This window comes from Rhinolophus sinicus, linkage group LG12, assembly GCF_036562045.2.
Source record: "Rhinolophus sinicus isolate RSC01 linkage group LG12, ASM3656204v1, whole genome shotgun sequence".
NCBI classification, from domain to species: Eukaryota; Metazoa; Chordata; class Mammalia; order Chiroptera; family Rhinolophidae; genus Rhinolophus; species Rhinolophus sinicus.
In genome coordinates, this window is record NC_133761.1 from 47,381,319 (window position 1) to 47,408,506 (window position 27,188).

The following is a 27,188-nucleotide window of genomic DNA, read 5'->3' on the forward strand; positions in this document are numbered from 1 at the left end:
TTGAATTTTCTGTTTTCCATATTTTTTAGAATTTTGTGAACTTCATGACTCATGAAATAGTCAATGCTTTAACTTTGGAGTCTATTCCATTCCTCATGATGTTTATACAGATCCCGAGAACTGTTACTTCCAGAGTAAACACAGTTTATAACACATGATATATGTATTTGTAAGTTATTTTTGGGCTATTAATAGTTACCTTTTACTTTTGAGCCTTCAGTTAACTGTGCTATGTGTTGTTATTCTGTTGTCTATAGAAGAATAAACTTGTACAGTATCGCTAATAGTAGTCTCTAAAGTCTGGCCTCTGGGGGATATACAAGCAATTCGATTCAGTGGGGTGTGGGAAGATAACATTATAACATCACTTTATATTATTTTTATCCAAAAAAGAGGTAAGATTTACCATACAACCTAACAAACCCCTCCTGGGTATCTACCCAAAAAATCTGAAAACATCCATAAAAACATGTGTGCTCCAATGTTCATTGCAGCTTTATTTACGGTGGCCAAGACATGGAAATAACCAAAGTGTCCTTTGATAGATGAAAAAGAAATTGTGGTATATATACACAATGGAATACTATTCGGCCATAAGAAAAGATGAAATAGTATCATTTGCGGCAACATGGATGGATCTTGAGATTATAATGCTAAGCGAAATAAGTCAGACAGAAAAAGTTGAGAACCATATGATTTCACTGATATTTGGTATATAAAACTGAAAACAACAAAAGAACAAGACAAACAAATGAAGAAAGAAAAATTCATAGACATAGATGATAGTTTAGTGGTTACCAGAGGGTAAGGAGGAGGAGGGTTCTAGAAGAAGGTAAAGGGGGTTAAATATATCGTGATGGAAGGAGAACTGACTTTGGGTGGTGAACCATGTGAGATATAGATAATGTATTACAGAATTGTACACCTGAAATCTGTGTAACTTTACTAACAATTGTCACCCTAATAAACTTTAATTAAACAAACAAACAAAAAAGAAAAAATAAATTAATATTTATGGCACTATTTCTCTCTCTCTCTCTCTCTCTCTCTCTCTCTCTCTCTCTCTCCATCTCTATCTCTGTGTCTCACTGTCTGAATGACATTGGTTATATACATGTATAACCATTATTTGTTGCCTAAAGTGTACAACGTATCTGGTGGGTGAGTGGGAGTTCCATAATTAGGATTCATTTGATGGTAGTATATCTCAGGAAAACGTTAATCTAGTTCAGTAGATATCTATCTTATATAAGTTTCTAGATGAATTGAGTTAATAAATGTCAAGTGCTTAGAGTAGTTACAGGCATGCAGTAGGCAGTAGTTGAGTGTTAGCCATTACGATTATTTATTATTACTATTATCAATACTATTAAATATTCTAGTTTTATCTAAATTAGCTCAAGAAGTAGACAGCTGGCATTAAGATATTTTGCAGAGACACAGAAATAGAAAACTATGCTAGTAATGTAAGCACAAAAGAAAGAAGAAAATACAAGAGCTACTATTGCTATTTCTAGCACAAACTATTTGCAAGCTGTGTTATGAAGTCAAAACAAGGACAGTAATTAGATCAGATAAGAGAATGACCAAAAACATCCAAATCTCTCAGGAAGAAGTATATGGACTTACATTATTGTTAATTACAAATCTTACCTATTGGGTCAATTGTTCCTTGAGACATAAACTGATTCTCATCTGTGTGTGGTCATCACAGACATTTAAGAACTAACATTTAGAACATGAAGTTTGACTATTATATGACTTGCAATGTCCCTGAAAACTATTCAGAAGCTTCTTAGTGTGTCTTCTTTAATAGTGGAACACAAAAAGTCACATTTCTTTGGGAAAAACACTTATTCTTATCAGAAACTGGCTGAAATACTACTAGGAAACCATGTTGAGTACACTGTGACAAATTGTTAATTTTGATGAGCATATATCAATTTAATATGAGCTATTTGAGTTGGTTAGCATTATAGATATATCATAGACTGAAAAAATTTGAGCAGTTTAATACTTAAAGATGAGAATGTTCTGTTGAACAGAGCTGGAAGCTTTCCTCAAGGCCCTGATACATTATATTGCTTGTTTTCCACTTGTCTTTATGGCCTGGTGCTCTGTCATAAAGGAAAGAAAATTGGTTTCTTCAGGAAATGAGATCGGTCTAGTAAAGATTCATTTCAGCAGGCACCAAGAACTAAACTAGAGTATTCATTCATTTACCACTTAGGGGTAGAAACATAAACTGCAGTTAATGTAGATGAAATTAATATAAAGTGGGATTAGCTTGTAGTAAACAGATGGGTAGTTATTTCAATGAGTGATTTTACTACTGATCCTCTTCATTAGGATTAAACCTGGCATCAAACATTCAATTTTATTATCATATTTGCCAAATAAAAAATTTAGAAATGTGTTATTTTATCACCAAAGAATTTACTCCTGTAAAGATCCAATGATTCTTTTAGGTTAGTAACCCTATGTGAATGGATTGAGTGTATATTCATATGAATCTTTTTAATTTCTTGCAATAGAAGACCTTGAAATAATGCAATTAAATTATGTGCAGATAATTGTGATTTTTTTAATCTTTTACCGTAAGATTATTTTTTCAGAATCTTCATAAATTAGAATTTTTAGACCATCATCAAAATATTGCAGTTTTTGCATTATTTTAACAGGTTTACATTAAAAAAATATATGTGTTATTTAAAATTCATCAGTCAATATTTAAAAGTAATTTAAATATATTTCTAGGGCTTTTTAACCAATATTTTTAATAGTGTATTTGCAATGAGATGATATATGTGTCATATCACAAAAATTATTTTTCTTTACTAAACTTTGAACATGAAGTACTGGCAACACTATCAGGAATATTCAACAAGATACGTAACAAATAAGTTGTAAAGGAGGCCAATAGTCTTATTACCTTATAAAGTTGTGTGGACATATATTGTGTACAAATATGTACAGTGCATGGCGGTTTCAGCCAGGAGTTGCTTTGTGGACATTGGGCCAGGGACAAGATTGAAAAAGGAAATATGTGTGAAAAGTAGGGAGTCATCTAATTTTGCCTCATTGTAGTAAGCATTGAATACAGGCCGGAAAATGAGGTTGGGTCCAGAATATAGGTACCAGGTAGGGAGGGAGCTCAGCCTTAATTTTTTTAGACAATGTAATGCCTGCCCTCCCCCAGCCCAAGTTTATTGAAGTTGTAGTTGACAAATAAAAATTGTATATATTTAAGGAACAAAATGTGATATTTTGACATAGGTATTTGTTGTGAAATGATTACCACAATCAGGATAATTAACATATCCTACACCTCGCATACTATGTTTCCCTGAAAATAAGGCCTAGCTGGACCATTAGTTCTAACTTATCTTTTGGAGCAAAAATTAATATAAGACCCGGTATTATATTAAATTATATTTTATTATATTATACCTGGTCTTATATTATCTTAAAATAAGACCGGGTCTTATATTAATTTTTTCTCCAAAAGACGCATTAGATCTGATGCGTCTTAATTTTGGGGAAAACAGTAGTTACTTAATTACTTTTCTTTTTCTGGTGAGAAACTTAAGATCGATTCTCTTTTTTTTGTTTTTGTTTTTTTGGTTGTTGTTCCTCCCTTCATTTTTTTCCCCTCCTTTTGCATAAAATGGTTAGTGTGCCATTTTGAAACTTCTTTGTACTTATCCTTCTTGGGGTGTGTTGTACATTGTGGATGTGTAAACTCATGTTTTTCATTAAAATTTGGACATTATCAGCCATTATTTCTTCACCTATATTTTCTGGCCTTTTCTTTCTCTCCTGTTATTCTGGGACTCACATTACACATATGTTGATGTACTTGATATTGTCCGCCAGATTTCTGAGGCTCTGTTAATTTTTTTCCATGTTTTTTCTCTGTGTACTTCCAACTGAATAATTTCTGTTGATTGATCTTAAGTTCACTGATTCTTTCCCCTTTTGCCTCAAATCTGTTGTTGAACCCCTATAGTATATTTATTATTTCAGTTATTATACTCAAATCCAGAATTTTCATTTGGTTCTCCTTGTGTAATTCCTAAATCCTTATTGAGAATTTCTATTTGTTGCTTCATTGTTATACTTTTCTTTATTTCTTTAAACATGGTTTCCTTTAGTTCTTTAAACATATGTTTGAGGGCTGCTTTGAAGCTAATGCTAACTCCAATGTCTGCGGACACTTAGGGACAGTTTCTCTTCATTATTTTTTTCTTTTAATATAGGTTACACTTTACTGTTTTTTGTTTTGTTTTGTTTTTCTTTTTCGCCTGTGTCATACTTTTTTGTACAACTAGACTTTTTAGATAATATGTAGTATGAACTCTGATTCCTGATATTTCCCTACTGATGGTTGTTGTTGCTATTTTCGTTTGTTTTTCTTTGATTAGTAATTTGCCTGGGCTAAATCTGTGAAATATGTCTCCCCTGTGATGTGTTGCCACTAATGCCACTGCTCCATTTTATTTTATTATTTTCATTCCCCTTTTTATTTTAACCTGGCTTCGTAGCAGTTGCCCTCTTTCTGCATCGCTTAGGCAGTGATTGTACAGAGGTTGCGCTCAGATACTTCAAGCAGTAAGGCTTCTGTTCTCTGCAAATGGACCCGTGTATGGGTGGAGAAGTGCATGTGAAGTTCAGGTCATTTGAAATGTGCCCCGGGTTTACTTTCTGCTCGGTCCTTTGTGTCTCTCTTGTGCGTATGCTGCTTCAGGGTTAGCCAGGAGTGTGGGCGTAGCTTGGGAGTACTGCACGCTTGCAGCTTCAGTCAGGAATATACTGAGTCAGGCTACAAGATCTGTCGGTCTCCCTGGAAAGTGTTACTGTCACAGACAATGCAGTGTGCCTGGCATGTGCTCCAAATGGAGTAAGCCTCCTTTCATGACGGGGCATAACTCGTGGGCCTCACAGCCTACCCCATGCCACACTCTGGCAGAACCTTTACATCAGCGGACCTGGGGGGAGATGGGAGCAGCCTTGGGAAGGAATGCCACAGACCCTCACTGCTCTTACTTGAAGTTTAGCAGTTTTCACGTGTAAAATGTGTCATACTTTTTTGCCTTTGATTAAGTCCCACAGATCTGAAAGGTTATTTTTGTTCACTTTTATCCAGATTGTTTTTTAAACAGAGGATTTGCCAACCTCCTGACTTGGCTGTAAGGGGAAGTCCCCCTAATTTCCTTAAAACATGTTGCACAAAATCCTTTCTATCTTTCCTGAATTGGTCCTTGAATATAAAGTGTCACACTGTGGTTGTCATCATGTACCCAGCTGCTGGAGTTATCTCCCTAAAATGCCCTTTGACGTCTTTCTGTTATGTTACTTACAGCCCCTGCTGAGCGAACTTATATGTTAGATGAGATGGAGTGCTTGGTTACCCAAACTGCGTTTGTAGTCTGTTAGCTTCAGCTGTAGGTTTGTAGTTTATATGGATGAGTAGGCGTCTGGAGTATGTCCAGATCACCTAGCATGATGGCAGGGTGTAGCCTCGCAAATACAGCGTCAGTTTCAGTTCTGTGCAAAGCCTGGGCCTTATAACCTCCAGTGCCTACCCTGACTTAGTTTTCTCATTCCACTACCTCTCTCGTCAACATCCTTCAACCAGAAAATTTTGTATCTCCCATTGAAGTGGTGATTCTCCTCCATAGACAGCAGGGGAAAGATCTCTATGTCTAAATCCATGCACAAGGCATCCATCCAGAAACGATGATGATTTTAATGTCTTCTTGCATTTTTGCTTGTGCTAGTCCATTCCCAGAGGGGCTCAAGTTATGAGCTTCTAAACTGTCCCCTAGGCCAAAGTCAGGGAGTTTGGGGTTTTCATGACTGATTCCGCGTGAGCAATTTTAGAGCATACACCCTGTCACATTTAGGTTTAATTTATCAATCATAAATATTACCACAAATGGACAAGAAAAAGAAAAAGAAAAAAGAATACCAGCCAACACCAGGCTGGTTTTACCTGAGGGAGGCAATGTGCCATGAATTTTAGGTGAAGCGAATATGCCTTTTAATAGTTTCTGGCTCAGATCAAGTCATTTAATTTTCTGACTTGCCATTTACTCATTTCTAAAGTGAGGATAATACTTGTAGGGTTGTGATGAGATTTAGGACATAGCACATGGAGGCCATTTAAAAAGTGATATAGCCATTATAATTTACATAATTATGTCTACATAGTTATGTCTTACGTTCTTGATACTGTGTAGAAATTCCAGGCTATCAGAATTCCTAGTAAGAATTCCAAGGTATTGAATGTCTCAGTCTGAGTCTAGTTGGAGTTCTAGTTTTGAAGATTCAAGCGATGCTACTGAGTTGATTCCAGTGATTTGTTTCGACTGATACTGAGTAATTAATTTAGCTCTTGACATTTTAGATTAATTTTGACAAAATTATCTAGCATATCATCACAGAAAGAGATACCTGTGAAGAGTGAGATGGTTGGTATTTGCATGGTTGTCCCTGAATATATCTGTACTGGACTGCATAGTTAATCATATTTGAAGACATCATCTTACTACTTACATAACTTGATTTAGAAGACATAATTCTCATTTTCTTTTTTTTTTCTTTTTCTTTTTTTTTTTTGACTTTCTGTGGAGATTTAGGTAAGTCAGAATCTGTTGGTTGCCCTCGTTCACAAGTTTATATGACTTGTTCCCCTTACTTTAAGCTCGTGATGAGACAAGGGACTATGACTATTTTGACAAAGGTCATATGGCAGATGATTAGGTTGACCTGGTCACAGTAAAAATTATTTTTGTCCTCAATTCCTTCAGGAATGACCCTATGAATAGATGCTACCTAAATCCTCTTTTCATGAGAATTCCTGGGGACCACACTGTGGATCACCAATAGTTTTTCTGGGACGATCTACCAAGTTCCAACACTGTCTGGTTCACTGGGATCTTGCGGGGAGCAAGGCTGCTCATTCTGAATTTGACAAATACTTGGCTGTACGTTATTTCTGTTGTAGTATCGTTGCATACTTGCTATCAGGAAAACACCAGTTGCTGACTGCATACGCAATAAAACATGTATGTATTTTGCTAACTCTTAAAAAAGTCTCTGAGTAGAGAAACTTTGCTCCAAAGTAATTTGTGGCCACCTGAACTGCAGCAGTGGTTTTGATATTCCCATTGTTTTATTAGTTGGTTTTTATTTATTTATTTGTTTAGTTATCCATATTGCCATATATTTACTCAAATAGGTCTAAACTCTGAATTTAGGGGTGAGACTCGGTAGCTTTTTAACAGATTTCTCAACGTGGAGCCCAACCTCCCAGAACATCGTTGCAATATACTTATATGACTAGAAATAATGTGTTTTCAGTGAAAATTAATTAAGTGGGCCATTCATTTCCTAGAGTCTGGAGACTTGTTTCGTTAAGGTTTTGTTGAGTCATGGGTTTGACTTAGCAATATTTAGAAGCAGGAAGTTATATTTGATAAAACAGTAGTAGATGATACTTGTGTATTATTGTAGCTTAAGGTTTAATTTTGAGCAGAAGTCTCTCCTCTTGTTTCCCCTTTGAGTGTTTTGCCTTCAAAACACGTGTAATTGTATTCTCACCAAGAATGGTTCCCACTCTAGATGTGTGTGAACACATTTGACCTGAGATAATAGTACTGTTGTGAGATTAGAATGAGAGCGGTAATATGGGATGGAATGAGAAGCAACTGTACTTCTAGATTTGCATTGACACATTTGAGTCCTCTGAATGTTAAAGTAATTGTAAAACATAAGATAGATCACACATCTACTTAATATTATATTTAAAAGACATTGTGTTACAAAAGATGTATGCCAAGCAGCAAATGAACACTGGGGGAATCATATAAACCCCTATTAATTCACTAGGGATTTTCATAATTAATTGCTAAATTGGCACAGCTGTGGCCATTTGTAGTGGAGATTTACTGCTAATTACCAGTCACTGAAACCTGCTAATAATCTCTCCCTACCTGGACCGATGTTGTCAAGATCTCCAAGGGGAATGACTGAGTTTCTCTGAAGAGATTCAAAGGCTTTACACCTGGGGAAACCCAGACTTGTCAGTTTCTCCTTTCATGATCACATTTAGCCTTGTCTTTAAGAAAATTGATCTGAAAAAATTAATTGGCAGTATCATGTTAACCTTTGGTGCAAAGTGAGTTGAAGAGAAAAAGAATATGACAAGAAAAGCTACCCTGAAAAATGAGCTCCCATGGAAAAGTGTGAAGATCTGGTAATAACCACATTTCCAGGCTGGGTACATGGTGAAATATTATGATTGGAGTTTTGAAGAAAGGGAAAGAGGAAAAATTAATCCGTATTTTCCTTATATTCTGTTTGACATTTCTTTCCCACAATATTTCATAGAAGTCAATGGGATACAACTCCATCATTTTATTGGAATGGGAGAATATGTACGCATTTTAAAGACTATTATTTCCCCATTTGGCAGGTGAAATTTTGCCTGGTTAATGTCTCCAGTTGGCAACTTAAAACAACAGCAACAACTTTATCTTTTGGAGAACATATGGTTTGCTATCCCCATCGATGGTGGAGAAATTGACACTCAATGATTATGGTGCTTTGCCAAAGGTCACTCAGCAGATGGTGGCTGAGCAGAAACAAATTTGCCTCAACTTCAGACCATCTGCTCCATTCTAAAGCACACTGTCTTTACAGTTCTTTGTAGAAAAGCAAGTTTTCTCTTAATTTATGTCTCTACGATTCTGAACTTTCAATCTGATTAGGTTTTTCTTAAGTTAGTCTGATAACATTATATTTCATTGGCACTTTCCAGTTTATAATGTGTTGATTTTCTTATTTGAAACTCAGAAGGATTCTTTAAGGTATGATAGATATTTTCCCACTTAACAGATGGGGAAGCTCACTCTGGTTCACCTGAGATCCCTTGGCTAGTTATGCACTGAACCTGAATCCCATGTTCTCTGGCACAGTGACCTGTAGATTTCTTTATGCTATAAAACTATCGAGATTTAATACCTCATTAATTTTCAAAATACATTCTGAGATATCTCGGTGTTACCCCAAAGTTTATTTGGAGAACTATTGAAAGTCAATATATGTGTTTTTCCAGTTTGAATTATTTCATTTAGCATAATACCCTCTAGGTCCATCCATGTTGTTGTTAAGTGATAAGATTTCATTATTTTTTATGGCCAAGTACTATATATATATATATATATATATATATATATATATATATATATAGACTATCACATGTTCTTTATCCAATCATCTGTCGATGTACATTTAAGTTGCTTGGCTATTGTAGATAATGCTGCAGTGAACATAGGGGTGCATATATCTTTTTGAATTAGTGTTTTGGATTTGTTTGGATAAATACTCAGAAGTAGAACAGAGAAAGACAAACACCGTATGATTTCACTTATATGTGGCATCTCAAAAACAACAACAAAAATTGAAGAAAAAAACAGAAAAAAACCTCATAGATATAGAGAACAAACTGGTGGTTGCCAGATGGGAGGGGAGTTGGGAGGCTGGGTGAAAAGGGTGAAGGGATTAAAAAGTGCAAATTTCCAGTTATAAAATAGTCACAGGGGTGTAATGCACAGCATAGTGAATATAATCAATAGTATTATAATAATTATGTATGGTGTCATAGATACTACACTTAATGGGGAGACTATTTTGTACACTATATCAATGTCGAACCACTATGCTATACACCTGAAACTAATATAATGGTAATTGATAAAAAGAGAAATTAGCCTGTCTTCCTATTAGAAACCTTGGATTACTAAAACAAAAACAAAGAGATCTGCCATTAGGGCTCTAACTACTTTGTTCTTGTATGCGCATTTGCTTTATTTTCCAGAAATAGATGAAATCATAGTTTGAGGTCAGCTCATCAAACTCGGAACACTTTCTTTTGCAAGCCACCATATTAGGCCTGTGGAGTAGGAGGGGAGGGTCCAAGCTGAATAACAGTGTTGCATAGCAGAAAACTTGAACCAGTTTTCAGGAGGAATATGCTACATCTAGATTCTCTAGTGTCATAAAGAATGAAGATATATATCTATTAACACATAATGGCCTCCAACATATTCTAGTAAATTAAAAATGCAGTTTGTACAAAGTGAGCCCATTCATGGGAAAAGCCAATCTCTCTCTCTCTCTCTCTCTCTCTCTCTCTCTCTCTCTCTATATATATATATATATATATATATATATATATATATGTATACATATACATACATACATATTTATTTATATATACACTTCTGTATATATAAATAAATGTATATGTATATGTATATATGTATATATATATATACACACACACACACACATATACATACATACATATTTATTTATATATACACTTCTGTATGAACATACATACGTGTATGTAAAAGGCATAGAGAAAGGCCTGGAAAGAGGCACATCCAAATGCTCATCAAACTCCCATGTGGTCATGCCTGAGAGAGAGTGTGAGGAAACGTGAGGATACAGTTGACCCTTGAACAGCATGGGTTTGAACTGCATGGGTCCATTCATAATGTGGATTTTTTTTTTTCATTTTGTAAACAAATGATGTAAACTTAATGGTATCAGTAAATACATTACAGCACTGTAAATGTATTTCTCTTCCTTATAATTTTTAATAAACTTTTCTCTAGCCTCCTTTATTGTAAGAATATAGTATACAATACATATAACATACAAAATATGTGTTAATTGACTGTGTTTGAATTTTCAACAAGGAAAATATTTTTGTATGTGATTTTATTTATGAGTGTATTTATTTATTTACTTAAAAATATGAAATAGTTTCAATAGGTGGAGACCTGGAGATGAGTATTTCAGGCTGAGAAAGGAAAAATATGAGCAAAGGCATCAGGATGTTATAATGGAGGAGTTTGCTCTAGGCGATTTTTACACACTGATAATTAGAGAATGGTCTATGGCTTATGTAGCCCCAGATCATTGGGCACAGGCCAGTTAAGGTAATGACATGTTTCAGTAGTTTTTTTAAGTGAATTAGGCAGATACATATGTGGAAGTCACATGACTGGATGGCCAGACACCTCAGTTGGAATTGAGATGTCCATCCAACCTAACTGATTTCCCATCGACTCTCAGTGCCAACAAAGCCAGAGGCTGTGTTGTGGTTATTCTTGAGAATTTTCCCCCTATGATTAGATCATGCTTGTCCGGTAGAGAACAGTGACAAGTTTGTATTTTAAAAAGAAGGAAAGCCACACAGCTTCAGGTTTGTTACCTTTGCCAAAGGACACATGTCCTGATAAGATGAGTATTGTCGCCACATAAAAAGCAGTATTAAGCTCCTAACTGCCTGCTTTGGTCCTGTTCTCAGCAGCCTAGACAGACACATAGACAGACTGAAGTGCTCTCTCTGATCTAAGCTTCCCTGAAAAATAGATGTTTTGTGTGAGGCGTAAGAGGCAGGTAGGTGCACCTGCTGAGTCGTAGCTCTTGGTTGTATGTTCTCACGTGGCCTACTCTGAGTCACCTGGAATGGAAAGCATACCACACAAGGGTTTCTCTTATGATTTGGGGGCATACTCACTGTAAACGTAAGCAAAAATTCTTTCAAAATGAAGTTCTAAAAATTAAGTTTCTCAGGAATAAGACTCAAGTTAAACAAAGAAAAAAAATGAAGACTCCGGAAAAGATGGTAACTTGCAGATGCCTTCAAAACGGAGCTTGCATTGCAAGGGTTTATAGAATGTTGTACTTCATCTGTTGTGCCTGGTGTTAGAACTCATTTTGGTTTCCATTTTGGGCCGTTTAGTTGGTCTTTGATGAATGAATGAGACCCTTTATTTTCCACTGAGTCAACTTTATTTGGGGGAGGTGGAAGTGAAGGCTTAACATAAATGCTATTATCACAGCATAGCTATAAAAATTTCAAGGTTATTTGAAGAAATGCACATATAAATTAAGGAATACTTTTAGTAGTTTACTTGGGAAGGCAAGAAGTCATGGTAATGATTCTGTTGTCTAAAATAACCAGACCATTTTTCTTTAGAGTAAAACAAATAAATGCTCTGATTTGCATTCTTTCAAGTTTTCCTACAAGGGGTAAACAATATATCAGGGGTGCCAAAAAATGTACACACATTTTAAGAGACGTTATCGATGCTCAAGCAGTAGTTTGCCGTAATCAGAAGTGTCTAGACGCTGAAGGGAACCACTTTGAGCACCTCTTGTAATTGCAGAAGTCAAATGTGACTTGTATTCATCTTTTGTTTCGGTATGTATTGAGTATTACAATTAATACAGTTTTATTCTTTCTTAAAATGAGGACACATTTTTTTTTGGCATCGTGTGTGTGTGTGTGTGTGTGTGTGTGTGTGTATAAAACTGTCTCAGCTTTTACATTTATGTGTGTTTTGAGAGGGGTCAGGGTCAAAGAGAGAAAGTGATAAAGATGGGTCGGAAGAAAATGCATTAAGAGACTGTTTCTCTAAGAGACAGAATTGCCTTTGCAGATTGTGCTTTTATTCATGCCAAACCCCCACTACCTGGAAAAATATCTTTTAACAGGCATGCCACTCTGGCAAAACGATCTTAGCTTGGCAGGATTCATTCATTTCGGATGCATAGTTTTCAAAGATCTTTAAAATAAAACATTACAGAGATCTGTATTTCATATTTTGATCAAAGTGAAACATGTAATAATTTAAATACACCCAGTATGTAGACTTTGAAATGTTTCCAGAAAGGGCCTTTTCTTGAAAGTACTAGAACATCTGTTTATAGGATCCAAGCTCTTAACTGCTATAATATACTGATTCTAAAGGAATTAATGAGTTTTGGTTTGAAATCAGTCCAGTGGCGTGCTGGACATGGCTTTTAGAGACTCATGAGGCCAGTTGTGAGCAAATTAGCAATTTTGTGAGCCCATTTGTAAACTTTGACACTTTGAAATTAGCAATCATTGGAGTGTTTACGCCACAGAAATGGGCAAATGCTGCAAATCAAGGCGTTTCTTTGAGGATCGGTTCACTGGCATACGTCTTAGTAACATGGTACTCTGCACCACTTTTTGTTAGAGTGTATCTTCCAAACCTTCACAATTTAAATGGCTGTAAATGAAATAAATGCTTTCATTAGCAGTTTTCTTTTTCCAGTAGCATTTGTCTTGGTCTGAAAAATTGTAATTAGTATAGTTAGAACTGAGCAAATTAAATGAAAAGAATTTATTTCTAAATTGCATAGAAGAGAGTTCCCTTTCTGGCTCCCAATCTTTGATCTGAGCGTGCTGGAAGGGAAGCCTTGCCAATGGCTGCAGAGGGTACATGCAGTGGCTCCACCCAGATCTGACTGCTTCCGTGATGACTGGCGAGAGAGTCTGCGGAGGAATGGGAAGGGATGGGGCTGGGAGTGACGAAGGCCACGATGGGAGGATGGAGGAAACGGGAGAAGGAGAGTTCATTCAACATGAAGACAAAACAAAACAGAGAAGCCAGGGAGGTGTGTGCAGTATGAATAAGCTTAGCGGCCCAATTGTTTGCTTCTTTCATCCAAAATTAATTTTAACTTTACTACTGGAACCCTGGTACTTAACCTTTCCTTGGAACTATAAAGCGTCATTCTCTGCTGATAAGAACCATTCTAATGGTCGTGCTTCAATTTAATAAACACTTAAACATTACAAATTGTCATTTTGATGCATTGCATCAGGTTGTCAAATTTATTCTCCTAATGTCCTTTCTATGAAGACACACTCTTGCTCGTACTTTGTTTAATGTATTTAAAATGTTTTTCTATTATGAAAATCCTCCTTTGAGTAGCTGGTTGCCTACTGGATCCTGCTTATCTAAAGCAAAAGCAGACATGAATGATGATATTTTCCTCATGGGGATAGTTTTCTGTAACTCACCAACCAACTCTTATCCTGTTTCTTTCATCCGCTTGGTAATTACCTTTTGGGGTTTTCAGAATTTATGGGGTTATAAATTGGTGTGGAAGTTTAAGGTAAGGAAAGAGAAGGGAAAAAGAATGAATGAAAAAATAAAGCAGTGTACACAAATGACCACATCTCAAGTTAGAGGGCAAATATGATATCCAACTTGATTAAAACAAAGTAACTGTTATCTTTGTGGGTAAGGAGAAGCTTGTGTAAATGAGTGTTTTATACCAAGTCAGTTTTATATTTGCTTAACTTTGATATTAATTTGAGGCAAGTATTTTTCAGTTATTTAATTTTTTTTTTATCAGCAGACTGCTTGGTAAGTTAGAAATGAATGTTTGATAGTCAGAGAAATCTGACTTTTAAATTCTGGCTTGAAAAATTCAGTAACTGTGATTTTGGAAAAGTAATCTAACTTCTCTATTTTCTTGTCCACACAATGATGATAGTAATCCTTGCCACGATGACCACAGGAGTTATTGGTAAAGCTCTGAGTGCAATGACAAACAGAATAGCACTCAATAAATGGTAGTAGCTATTGTTATCCATAAATTAAAAAAAATGGATTAAGTGTGAGCAGTATAAACAATGTATTTTGATGATTTGGGAGCTCATATTAGAGAACTGACAAGTACTCTTACTTTCTCTATGAAAGTAACTGAAGTATAATAAGGTAAATTGGGTCTGGGTGTTTGATGATGGTGATGATGGTGATGGTGGTGGTGATGGTGATGATTGCGATGATGGTATTGGTGATGATGGTGATGATATTAATGATGGTAAAGATGATGATGATGGTGATGATGATGATGATGGTGATGGTGATGATTGTGATGATGGTGATGATGATGGTGATGATTGTGATGATGCTATTGGTGATGATGGTGATGATATTAATGATGGTAAAGATGATGATGATGATGATGGTGATGATGATGGTGATGGTGATGATTGTGATGATGGTAATGGTGATGATATTAATGATAGTAAAGGTGATGATCATGATGATGGTGATGATGGTGTTGATGGCGGTGATAGTGTTGATGGTGGGGATGATGATGATGATAATGATTATAGTGGTAATGATGATGGTGATGGTGATGGCCCTGTTCCCTCTTTCTTCACAGAATGTCCCCCCAGACCTCTCCATCTGCACCTTTGTGCTGGAACAGTCCCTCTCTGTCCGGGCCCTACAGGAGATGCTGGCAAACACGATGGAGAAATCAGAAGGGGCAAGTACTTATTTTATGTACTTATCTATGTGGTGTTTTAATGAACTCAGCTACTAAATGAATGGTTTCTTTCACAGGTATTGTAGATTTTCTTTTTGCTGAAATAAGCCAAGCCAATACCTTTTACTTGTGATTTCCTTAAGTGTGACTTTTTGCTTTATCCAGCAGACCTGTGATGTCTTAGAAAATGTAAAAAAAATAAAGCCAACCTCAAGGTGGTCTGTGTCATTAAACCTCATGCTTCTGTCTTTGATTTAAAGCACTATCTTTCTTTGAGCATTTGCGTGTTTTCTTACATCTTCAGAGCTTTTACTGTTACTATTTTAATTAGTTGCTTTTTGCATCTCTATTTGTCATTAATCTTTATTTCAATTCAAAAGCCTCTAGCCATCTGACTATGTTCTATGCTTTTTTATGGCAAATAAAATTTCATGGCACTCATATTTTAAGTAATGAAATAATGGAGATACAGCTTTAGTTGATTGCAATATTGCAAATAGCTAATGATTTTCTTCTGAGAATTGAAATTATTTTATTTCCTAATGCAGACATTGTTCTTTGAAAGCTTATTTTGTAATATAAATTGTTTTCTATACTGTGGCTTGCTATGATTGATTTCTGGGTTACTACCCAATCTTAGCAATTTTTTAAAGTTTAGAATGAACAGGAGGATGAATGATCAACCCTTTCTCTCTCTCTCTCTCTCTCTCTCTCTCTCTCTCTCTCTTTCTTTCTTTTTTGTGTGCCATAATTACTGCAGTAAATGGTTTAATAAATATACTATTTCCAGGAAAGAAACTGAAAACTTTTTTGCCATTATTGGTCTATGTGTTGCTGCTGTTGTTGTTAACCATTGTTTGGGTCTGGATAAGTGACAAGATTAAAAAAATGATAATACACTATTCAACAGAAAATGGGTGATCAATTATGATGTGATATATTTTCATTAGCCTTGTAGTTTTTTAAATTTTAGTGTAGCACAGCTTAGGACTTTAATAGATTTGTGCATTAATTCTAAATTAATTTTAAATTTTAATAGTGTACTACCAAGTATGGGAGAGAAACTTCAATGATTTTATTTAATATTAGGATGAAAGCTTATTTTACAAAAGACCCGTGTATTATGCATATTTTAATTTTCCGAGTTCATTTTTCGTTACAACGAAGTTTGAAATTACTGTATTGATCTATATAAAGTTTTTAAAAAAATTCTTTTCTTTAATGAAAAGCTTTTGAGAAGGCTTAAATTAGAGTAAAATATTTCTCAATTCAACTAGTTTTATTTCCACCTGGAATAACACCTCCAGATTTTTCAACATCACTGACACATATCAGTTTTAAAATTCAAATCGATGTTCACAAATAAAAATCATTTTTCTTTTGTATGAGCATCTAGGAAAGTATGTATTGTCATTTCACTTTGTAGATACCAACTTATATTAGTTCTAGTTAATAAAGTTTAATAATTTAGATGATTTTATACTCTGGCTATTTTTGTTATTATACCTTATTTAATTCACAAACATTTTTGATGGGCACTTTCTCCATACAGTTTTGCTTTTTTTAACATCCAGTTTCGTTTAAGGATTCCATTTCATAGGAGCACACATAGATATGAAGTGAGAGGAGACACAGCATAGTGGAAAGAGCTTTGGTTTTGGGGTCCGTGTAGTTTATTGAAAATTCTGACTTTTTCACTGCCATCTTAACCGGAACTCAGATAATATTTATAGGTGTTATTTGTTGAAAAGATATTGCTATTGTTTAATGCCATGAGTATATTGAGTGCTTACTTGTATATTCTATTTAGGAGAGTATATTTTAAAATTATAGCATTGACTATCCTTTTTGTCTTTTGTTTATTTCCTTCTGAGAGAATTTTAGGATCCTGTTCTTTTTGACTTTGGCTTGTTGCCACTTGACTACAGGTCCCTTATTAGAGTATTATGGCTTGAACCAAGAGAAAAAAAACCAACAACAACAGAAAAACTGAAACCAATATTTGCCCCTATATTGAAATTTATAATTAGGTGATTGGTATCATCATTCAATTTATGTCGTATATTTTCCTTATTAGAGGTAATCGGTAGTTTACTATAATTTAAATTATGAATGATAGTTTAAAAATCTATAAAATTCAGAATGTAACATTGTAATGTAATGTTTCTTATGAATAAAACTATTTAGTCATAATCATTCATTTATTTAACGCAAACTTTTTGAGCATTTATCAGACATGCTTTACAAGGATCTGTGTATAGAAAATGAATATGAGTGACTTTTGTGATCAGTGAGTTCACGGTCTAATGCAGATAAAGAAAAAAATTATAGTATAATTTATGTGTGTTGTTACAGAAATGTGTATAATTATAGTATGAGCATGAGGAAGGAATTGGGTATGTGGAACTGTTATTCCTCTGAATTTTTTTTTTGTATTTGCACAATAATTTCTCAGAGAAGTAGAATTGTTTTAACTATTCATATAAAAATCATTTAAACTTTTTCTCCAAGGAACAATTGGAGCGCATGAGGCTATTTTTTAGAATTCTAATAGGAGACAACACTTGTCAGGAAACAATGCATAAAGTGTCCAGAGATATTCCTGATATGAGTTTTATGCTGCAAGTTACTAAAATGGTTTATTATTTTGTGTGGAATTCTAAGAATATTTCATATTTCTAAATTATATTATGTCTTGTAATTAAAGTTACAAAACACTATTATTAGAGATGCACATCAGACACAGACGTGTCCAGTTTTTATGAAAAATAAAGTTGTAGACTATGGAGTACTATTAATACAGTTGCGGCATTCTTCTCATAAAACCTCTGTGCTCTGAGAGTACTCAGAAATGCATAAGAAGCAACTAGCTACATTTACTGGTAAATGAGTTTTTTAAAAATACATTTTTAAAGCGTTGAAGCACCATTAATGAGTTTTTGAGAAATACATTTATCAAACATTGAAGCACCAATTTCAGGCATGTAATTGCGTGGAAGATAATTTGATATAAATGCAGGAGCAGAAGATGAAGTTCAAGATAATCTGTGAGGTATTTCATCGTGGTTAAGCACACAGATTCTAGAGCAAACGCCTTAAGCAAACTCAGTTCCTGGTAATTTTAGGCAAACACCTTAACCTTTCTCTGCCTCCATTTTTTCATTTATAGCATGGAGGAGGTAATAATTTCTTCCTCATGTGAGAATTTAATAAATTAACATAAAGTGCGAGGGGCAATCCTGGCACACAGGAGGCCATAGAGCTGTGCTATTTTCATTATTATTATGGTTTTTGCTGTGGGTTTACCTGAACAACTCCTACCGGACCTGCCCTTTCTGGAGAAAAAACGGCTATAAACTTTGGGCCAAAATTAAATTACAAACAAAACAAACAAGCAACACTGAAACCCCAATTATCTGAAGACTTCAGAGAGTTGAATCAAACCAGGCAGATTCTGGAGAAGAGTCAGGCTTGGCAAACGGGATTGGTGAGTTGCCCCTTTAAGGGTTTTAGCTTAAAGGTGGACTGAAGTCAGTGCTAGGTGGTAACTAAAACTCCAACAGAACATGCAGCCTGTCTGAAGATAGAATTCAGGGTCTTTGGAAAGTAAGGAGTAATCCTGGAAATGAGAAATCCAGAGAGGGGAAACCCAGTTTCCATGCCTAAACCCTGCCCAAGTCTCTGGCTGATGCTTAAACACATGTGTGTGCGTGCGTGCCTGTAGGGGTGGGGCATGTGTCATTTCATCCCAGTTGCTAAGGGCAACACTGAACCGAGGTTTGCACTGCCACCTAGCAGTGTGCAGTTTTCATCCCACCAAGTTAATTGCCTGTTAAAGCAAATCCATCAACATCCGTCGTAGTAATACAGGAGACTCCAGAATCTGACAGTGCAACTGGACAGGATGCAATCCAAGATTGCTTGACATATGAAGAAAACATGCAAATGTGACCCCATTTCAAGAGAAAAGACAACCAGGAACAAGCCCGAGATGGTTCTACCAGACAGTGACTTACAGCAGCTGTAACTGTGTTCAGTGAAATAAAGGAAAGTATGCTTATAGTGAACAAGAAGATTCAAATACTCAACGTAGACAATGTATTCAAAGAAACAACATAGAATCTCTAGACCTGAAGAGAACTGGACATGAATCGTGTCCATTGGCCTCTAAAGTCTATGCTTTTAGTCTCTTTATCATCCGTGTTCATGTCAGAAGAGAAGAGCCGTGGAAAAGCCGGAGGGGTGTCACCATCAGCAGTGGGAGGAGCGGTGGAGGGTCCCTCGGAAGGTAGTCTGAGAAATAAGAGGAGAGGCAGGAGAGAACAGCCCAGGTGCCGCATGTGTAATTCTGTGGCTGCTGTACCAAGTTCCCACAAGTGTGGCAGCTTAAAACATCATGGATTTATTATCTCACTGCTCTTGAAGTCAGAAGTCTAATGTCTCCACGGGCTAGAATCAAGGTGTGGGCAGGGCGGTGCTCCTTATGGGCTGCCTGTGGAAGACGTGGCTTCCTGGCCTTTTCTACTTTACATTCTTGGCTGGGGGCCCATCCTCCATCTTGAAAGCCAGCAATATAGTATCATGTAACAAACATATCCACAGATTCTGGGGGTTAGGACGGTGACGTCTTTGGGGTGTCACTAACTGGCCCATTACATCTGGAAGTACAGAGTTTCAGTACATGTTATGGACGAGATCAAATGAAAATCTGAGAAATGTAGTTGAATAAGGACTGAAAAGTATACTTTGTTTTGACAGGAGCCTGGTTTTCCTGCAAACCAATCAACAGTAGTTTCTGTCTAACTTATAGTACGTTCCCATTCATAGATTCACACATGTTTTACATTTGACTTTATTTCCTGAAGAGTTTTCTGAGTGTTCAGTGTTTATGGTAGTACTAAAAGTAGATCTTAATATTTCCATTATTTCCTTAGTCCTCTGGTATTTTGGTGTGTGCTCAGTGGCACTACATCTGAAAGACTGATTTGTTCAAGCTCTTTGGGCAGACATGGCCCAGGATCCAAAATTAAAAGAGGAGTCAATGTGTCCACCTGGTCAAGTTTATATTGATTTTTTTCTATTTGCTTCCTCTTCATGAAAGGGAATTGGTTTCATGTAGAAGAAAAAGGAAGCTTGACAAACCTTGCTTGGGGTTCATATAAATAGACTGTGTTCTGTACACTATTAAAAGTAAGATTTTCAGGTGAGTGGGTTAATGACTCATGGAAGAAAGTGAAATTTACTTAAACACTTGATGTCATCCATTTTCAAATAAGTTACTGCTCTGCATATCCTAAGTCTCCATTAAAATACAGAATTAAACAACTGGGATGTAAAACTGTAATTGCACTTTTAAATACTGTCAGGATAGTAGATATCTGCCTTCGAAGAGATCAGAGCCAAAGGGTGAAAGGGCTACTGTTTAATAAAGAAAAGTAATACTCATGATTTTTACTTGTGCTTCAGCAAGATGCCTGCCTAGAATATGGTATGGAGTATATCTACACACACATATATATTCATACATAAATATTTACACATACATACATATGTATATATATTCATTTGTTTATTGTTTGATTAATAGCTTTAAGAGTAATTAGTCCCTGCCATGCATGCAATATAAAGATATATTTAAATTTCAGTATAAATTCCAGAACCATTTTGATCTTTTGTTCTCATAGCAATAATATAGAAGAGTATAAAATGAAAATACCTTTTCATCGTCCTCCTGTCCCCTGATGATAGCCACAGCTTAAAGATTGGTTTATATGCATCCAGAGCGTCATACATAAAAATATTTTTACACAAAAAGCATCATATCATAGACTGTTGTGTCATCCTTCACAACTTAATCATATGTGGTTTAAAAAAAATAAGGACAAAGAAAGTCCAAAGAAAGAGAATCCAGGTGTAATTGATCAGGCTCTGGCTCAGACTGTCTTGAGTTCTGTCTACTTTGTTCTTCTCACTGTTGGTTTCATTATTAGTCTTGTTTCCTTCATAATTACAATATGGCTACTGCAATTTTAGGGGTAATATCCAACATCAAAATTATCCATAGGCACCAAAAGGAGATGGCTTTCTTTATTTATCTTTTTGAGAGTGAGGGGCTTTCCCTAGAATTGCCCTGGTAGCCTCCCCCTCACTCCCAGTGGCACATATTCATGCCTAAATTATTACTGGAAAGGGAAAATGGGGCACTACCACTGTCTCAGAGCTCAGAGAGGACGAGGTAAGGGCACCTCTACAAAATCAGGTTCTCTTTTTGGAAGAAGGAAGATAGTTATATGTGTAAATGAATGTTGGATAATTTGTAACATTGTTTGCTGCAATACATAGCAGACATGGAGTTAGAATCCTTATGCTGTAATGGAAATATTTATTCAAATTTGGAATCCTTCAGATTCTTTTTTTTTTTTTTTAAAGTTTATTGGGGTGACAATTGTATACACTCCTGATTTTTTTTTTTTTATTGGGGAAGAGGAACAGGACTTTACTGGGGAACAGTGTGTACTTCCAGGACTTTTTTCCAAGTCAAGTTGTTGTCCTTTCAATCTTAGTTGCGGAGGGTGCTGTTCAGCTTCAAGTTGTTTGTCCTTTCAGTCTTTGTTGTGGAAGGCGCAGCTCAGCTCCAGGTCCAGTTGCCGTTTTTAGTTGTGGGGGGGCAGCCCACCATCCCTTGCGGGAGTTGAGGAATTGAACTGGCAACCTTGTGGTTGAGAGTCTGCGTTCCAACCAACTGAGCCATCCAGGAGCTCAGCGGCAGCTCAGCTCATGGCGCCGTGTTCAGTCTTAGTTGCAGGGGGTGCTGCCCACCATCCCTCGTGGGACTTGAGGAGTCGAACTGGCAAGCTTGTGGTTGAGAGCCCACTGGCCCATGTGGGAATCGAACCGGCAGTCTTCAGCGTTAGGAGCACGGAGCTCCAACCGCCTGACCCGCCGGGCCGGCCCCCGGTTCTTGAGCCAAACTAGGTCTGGCAAGTTAAATCCTTATGTAGGACGAGCCGTCAAAGTCTATGCTCAGTTGTCTCCATAGCTGGGAAATGGAAAACCCACGTCACTTCTCTACCCAACTGACCCACACATCCAGCATTCATTCCATAAAAGTGTATTGAGTTGCTATTGTGATTTCTGGCCTGCACAGAGAGATAAATAAGAGTGCATCCTTGCTTTTGAGGAACTTAACAATTTAATCATTATCACAGAAAAGGTAAATAATTGTAACGTGGCTGACACATGCTTTGATAGTCAATGACTCAATGAGAGTACAGAGCACGGAGCTCTGATTACTCATCCACTTCCTCATTACCGACTCTGCCTGCACAAAGGCCTGCATCCATCATAAATGGCCGATGTCCTCAACAGGTGAAAACTGTGCAAAGCTTCATGGATTAGTGTGTTTATATTGTGGACAGTAGGATGTCACAAGCTGTTTATATTGAAACTGCAATTCTCAAATGTCTACTGTAACTTAACATTTTATTTTAGGAGGCTGGGTTCTGTTTAGGAACATCTCTGGGAAAGCATGAGCACTGCTTTGGAAATGGAGCTATAATGCTAAGACATTAAGGCATTTAATAACTTGATATGGCCGTTAGTCAGCATCTGTCCAAAGCCTCTGGGCATAGCCATGTACCTGTCCTTCATCTATGAAACAGGTGCAGTGACTTATATCTTCTAAAGGGCTGTGGGCTAAAAACAGTTGCTGAGCAGCACTGTTTATCTCCCACTTATGTGAATGTGGACATTTGTCTGTGTTGGAATATGCATATTCTATTTTACTGTCTTTCTGTCTCTAGAAAGGCTACTTTCCACTCTGAAGCTAAGGATACAACATTGTATCTGTGTTTCCCAGAGAATCCAGCACGAAACTCAATAAGGAGGCCAAGTTAATCAACAATAATTCGATTCCCGTGGTGCAGTTACGTCTGTTTTAGATTATGACTCTTGAATATATACACTATTTCATTTGATTAGCATCATTCAATTTGGACATCTTCCTCTGATTTTTTTTTGCATGTTTAAAATTAAAAATAATATTTTGAAGTGTAAATATTTGGCAGCAAATGAATCAGATGGTAAATGTTTGTGATAAACTATTCCAGAATGCACCAGTGATTTAAAGATATTCACAACCTATTGAGACAACCATCCTCTAATTTTTATTCTCTTAAAGTTCTAACTTCATTTTCTTGAGACCTTCTAGTCCAATATGGTAGACCACTTCCTTCTTTCACCAATCTTCATTAGAAGGTACTACCCTTATTCCCTCTACCCCCTAACTAGCCTTCTCTCTTACCTTGCTTGAGTTTTCTCCAAAACACTTATTACCTTTGGACATACTGTGTGTTTCTCTTTTTATTTTTGTGCTTTTAATAGATCACATGTCCTCATTAGAGTGTAGACCCCATGAAGGCAGGGCTTTGAGCCTGTGTGTGCACTTGCTATACCACCAACACCTAGGACAATGCATCTCATGAAGCAGACACTCAGGAAATATTTGCAGACTTGAGGGATTACAAGGTAGAATTTATAAACCAAAAATTAAGAGTCTGAAAAGTTCTAAAAATTCTGTTTCTGCTACTGTAGTCGTAATTTTGAACATAAGGTAAGACTTTTGCCTTGTAAGTGCAGCTCTTTTTCCCCTTGCCTCCCAAATATGGGAGAAAAGAATATTTTCAAAAGGGAAAACGAGAACGTACCTTTTGGAGTTTGCCTGGCACAGTCCAGATTAACACCTAAGTTGCAGCTTAACTCCTGTTAGTTCCCTGTTTCACTGCCCAGTGTCCCATTCTGGATGAGAAAGTATATGGCCATCTCCAGTCATGGACCTTCATGAATCAGATAAAAGTTATCGAACATTTTCCCAGAAAAATGTAGATAATATGCACACATACGAAATCTTCATAGAGTTGCACCTCTGAACATTTAAAAGCAGTGCAAGTGACTCCATTGACTGCAGCCACACACTCTCAGAAGCTATGCTTTTTTGCAATTAATCTTAGAGCTGTGGAAAAAAGCAAAAGCTAGTGGGTAACCTGGGGATTTGAGAGACCACGTGGAAAGTTTCGACCGTTAGCCTGAGGCTAGCACTGGCAGTACAACCAGAAATGGTCATGTAGCTTCTGAGATAATGGGGAGGCCATTAGTTCTAAGACCACATGGTGCTAAGTTCTTTACTGAGATAGGAAACCTTAAACTGTCCTTAAACCATCGGCCGAGTGCAGAGAAGGCACCCCCTGGCCACACAGGGTGGGCTTCGTGTTGCAGTGCACCGATTTCCACCGTTCTGGAGAGAGTGAGCCTGGTGTGAGATGAGAAGACATATTGAAAACATTACATTATTTGATACGAGAGAAGAGTGTCCCAATGAGATTAGGGGGGGGGGGGTGAGAGAGAGAGAGAGAGAGAGAGAGAGAGAGAGAGAGAGAGAGAGAGAACAGGTAAGTAACAGTACAGACAACAATAAACCAGGAATATTTAACACTTCATGAGCTGGAGTTAGTTGCATTTGTTCACTCTACAGATACATCATGAGTAACTGGGCTCTAAGTAAATGTGTAAGACTCTGTGGAGAGATAATGGAGACAGAGCCTGAGGAGTGAGGGATGTTTCTACCAGGACAGGATATAGTGGAATGTATGCAGTATAAATATAAACAATATATGCTTTTTTTTTTTTAGGGGTGGGGGAGGGTTGAAGGAATGAAAACAGGATTCCAGGGTCAAAGATAAAAACTGAGATTGTCTTTATACACCTGTGGCCTGGAGATTTTGTTCTGCTTTGTTGCTAATGATTTACAGAATAGAAGTATTAGTGGTATAACAATGGTAGTATGAGTAGGGAAATGAATTATATCATTTATTTATTCATGAGATATAGTCTCTATACTTCCAGAATGGATTTGATGTAGATGCTGCATAGATATTCAAATAAAAATAGGATTCCAGGGTCAAAGATAAAAACTGAGTAGACTTGTATGTAGTCTCCCCATCAGGGGTCTTTGGTTCCCCTGCAAACTCTTCCAGCATTGCTGAGGAGGAAATCTGTGCAACTGGGTGGATTCAGCCACTAATCAGATCAGTCTTATGGTGGATGCTTCCTTCTAGGCCTTTCGTTTGCCTGTACCTGATGCTCAACCCTTCCCTGAGCAGACTGTTTCCAATTTAATTGTTGCCCCAACCTCAGTTTTTATGATGGAGTTTAAGGTTTAGTTTTTCTTCATGTCTGGCTTTCATTAGTTCTTCATGTTGTACATTCTCTGTCTAAACTGGACTCAATCCCTCTGAGTGTCCTCTCTCTTCCCCAAATGATATATTCTCACATTGTCGTCACACGAATTCTTCCATTTAGAATTCTGGGCCTTTTAAAAGTTCATCCCATCCTTCTATGTACATGTCCAACGATGTGTCTTCCTTGAAATCTTCCATAATCCTCCAAGCAAAAGTAATGTTTCTACTCATGGAGTCCCACAGCATCAGTTTTTTTAAAGTTTTCCTACATTTCTCTCATTTTTTATTATGTAATAATTATTTGGTATTTGTTATGAACTATTTCTTTATATTAGAATATGTTTTTTTTTAAAGTCTAAAAATGTTTTTGTTCAGCTCACTTTTTAGAGTAGTTTTAGAAGTTCCCCCACACCTGTTATGAACACCTGGCTTGAGAGTGGTACATTTGTTATTATTGATGAGCCAGTGTTGATACATTATCACTCAAAGGCCTGAGTTTACATTAGGGTTTGCTCTTTGTGTTGTATGCTCTGTAAGTTTTGACAAATGTGTAGTGTCATGTATCCACCATTATGGTGTCACACAGGGTAGTCACTGCCTTAAAAGTCCACATGCTTCACCTTATTCATGCTTCCCAACCTGGCAACCACTAGTAACCACTGACCTTTTTACTGTCTCCATAGTTTTTCCTTTTCCAGAGTGTCATATGGTGGGAATCATACCATATGTAATCTTTTCATACTGGCTTCTTTCACATAGCAATATTCATTGAAGGTTTCTACATGTCTTTTCTTAGCTTGGTAGCTCATTTCTTTTTATTGTTAATATTGCATTGTCTGTACAGCTTTTTGTTTAGGCATTTATCTAGTGAAGGACATCTTGGTTACTTCAATTTTTGGCAATTATGGATAAAACTGCTATAAACTTGTGTGCAGCTTTTCATGTAGACCTAGGTTTTCAGCTCTTTTGGGTATATACCAAGGAGTGTGACTGCTGGATCATATAGTAAGAATATGTTTACTTTTGTAAGAGACCACCAAACTATCTTCCGAAATGGCTGTACCATGTTGCATTCCAACTGACAATGAGTGAGCGTTCCTGTTGCTCCACATCCTTGTCAGCATTTGGTGTTGTTGCCTTTTGGACTTTAGTTATTCTATGTGTGTGGTGGTATCTTATTGACATTTTGTGTTTCCCTGCTTACAGTTGAGTTTTAAGCATTCTTTGTATATTCTATATACCAGTCCTTTATCATACATATGTTTTGTAAAGATTTTCATCCCATTGTGACTTGTCTTTTCATTTGGCTAATGGTGTTTTCACACAGCAGATATTTAATTTTAATGAATCCTAACTTATTCATTTTTCTTTCATGGATCATGCTTTTGGTGTTGGATCTGAAAGTCATCACTAAACTTACGGCCATCTAAATTTTCTCCTGTGTTATCTTCTACGAGTTTTATAGTTTTGTGTGTTCCATTCAAGTCTGTGACTTATTTTGAAGTAATTTTTACAAAGGGTTTAAGATTCCTATTTTTGCATGTGGATATTCAGTTCCAGCACCATTTGGTGAAAAAAAACTATCTTTTTTTTCCTTCCATTGAATTACTTTTGCTCCTTTGTCAAAGATCAGTTGACTGTATTTGTGTGGATCTATTTCTGGGCTCTATTCTGTTCCATTGATCTGTTTGTCTGTCTTTCACCAATACCACGCTGTCTTGATTATTATAGCTTTATAGATAGTCTTGATGTTGGGTAAGGTCAGTTCTCCTA

At 36.5% G+C, this 27,188-nt stretch overlaps 1 protein-coding gene across 1 annotated transcript in view; it reads left to right on the plus strand.

The window, feature by feature from the left end:
- RYR2 (ryanodine receptor 2) overlaps positions 1-27,188 on the plus strand; it is a 567,150-nt gene that overhangs the window by 194,286 nt on the left and 345,676 nt on the right. Inside the window, exon 3 of the mRNA XM_074316777.1 lies at positions 15,076-15,180. Coding sequence (XP_074172878.1) covers positions 15,076-15,180 — 105 coding nt within the window. The remainder of the gene's footprint in view (positions 1-15,075; positions 15,181-27,188) is intronic.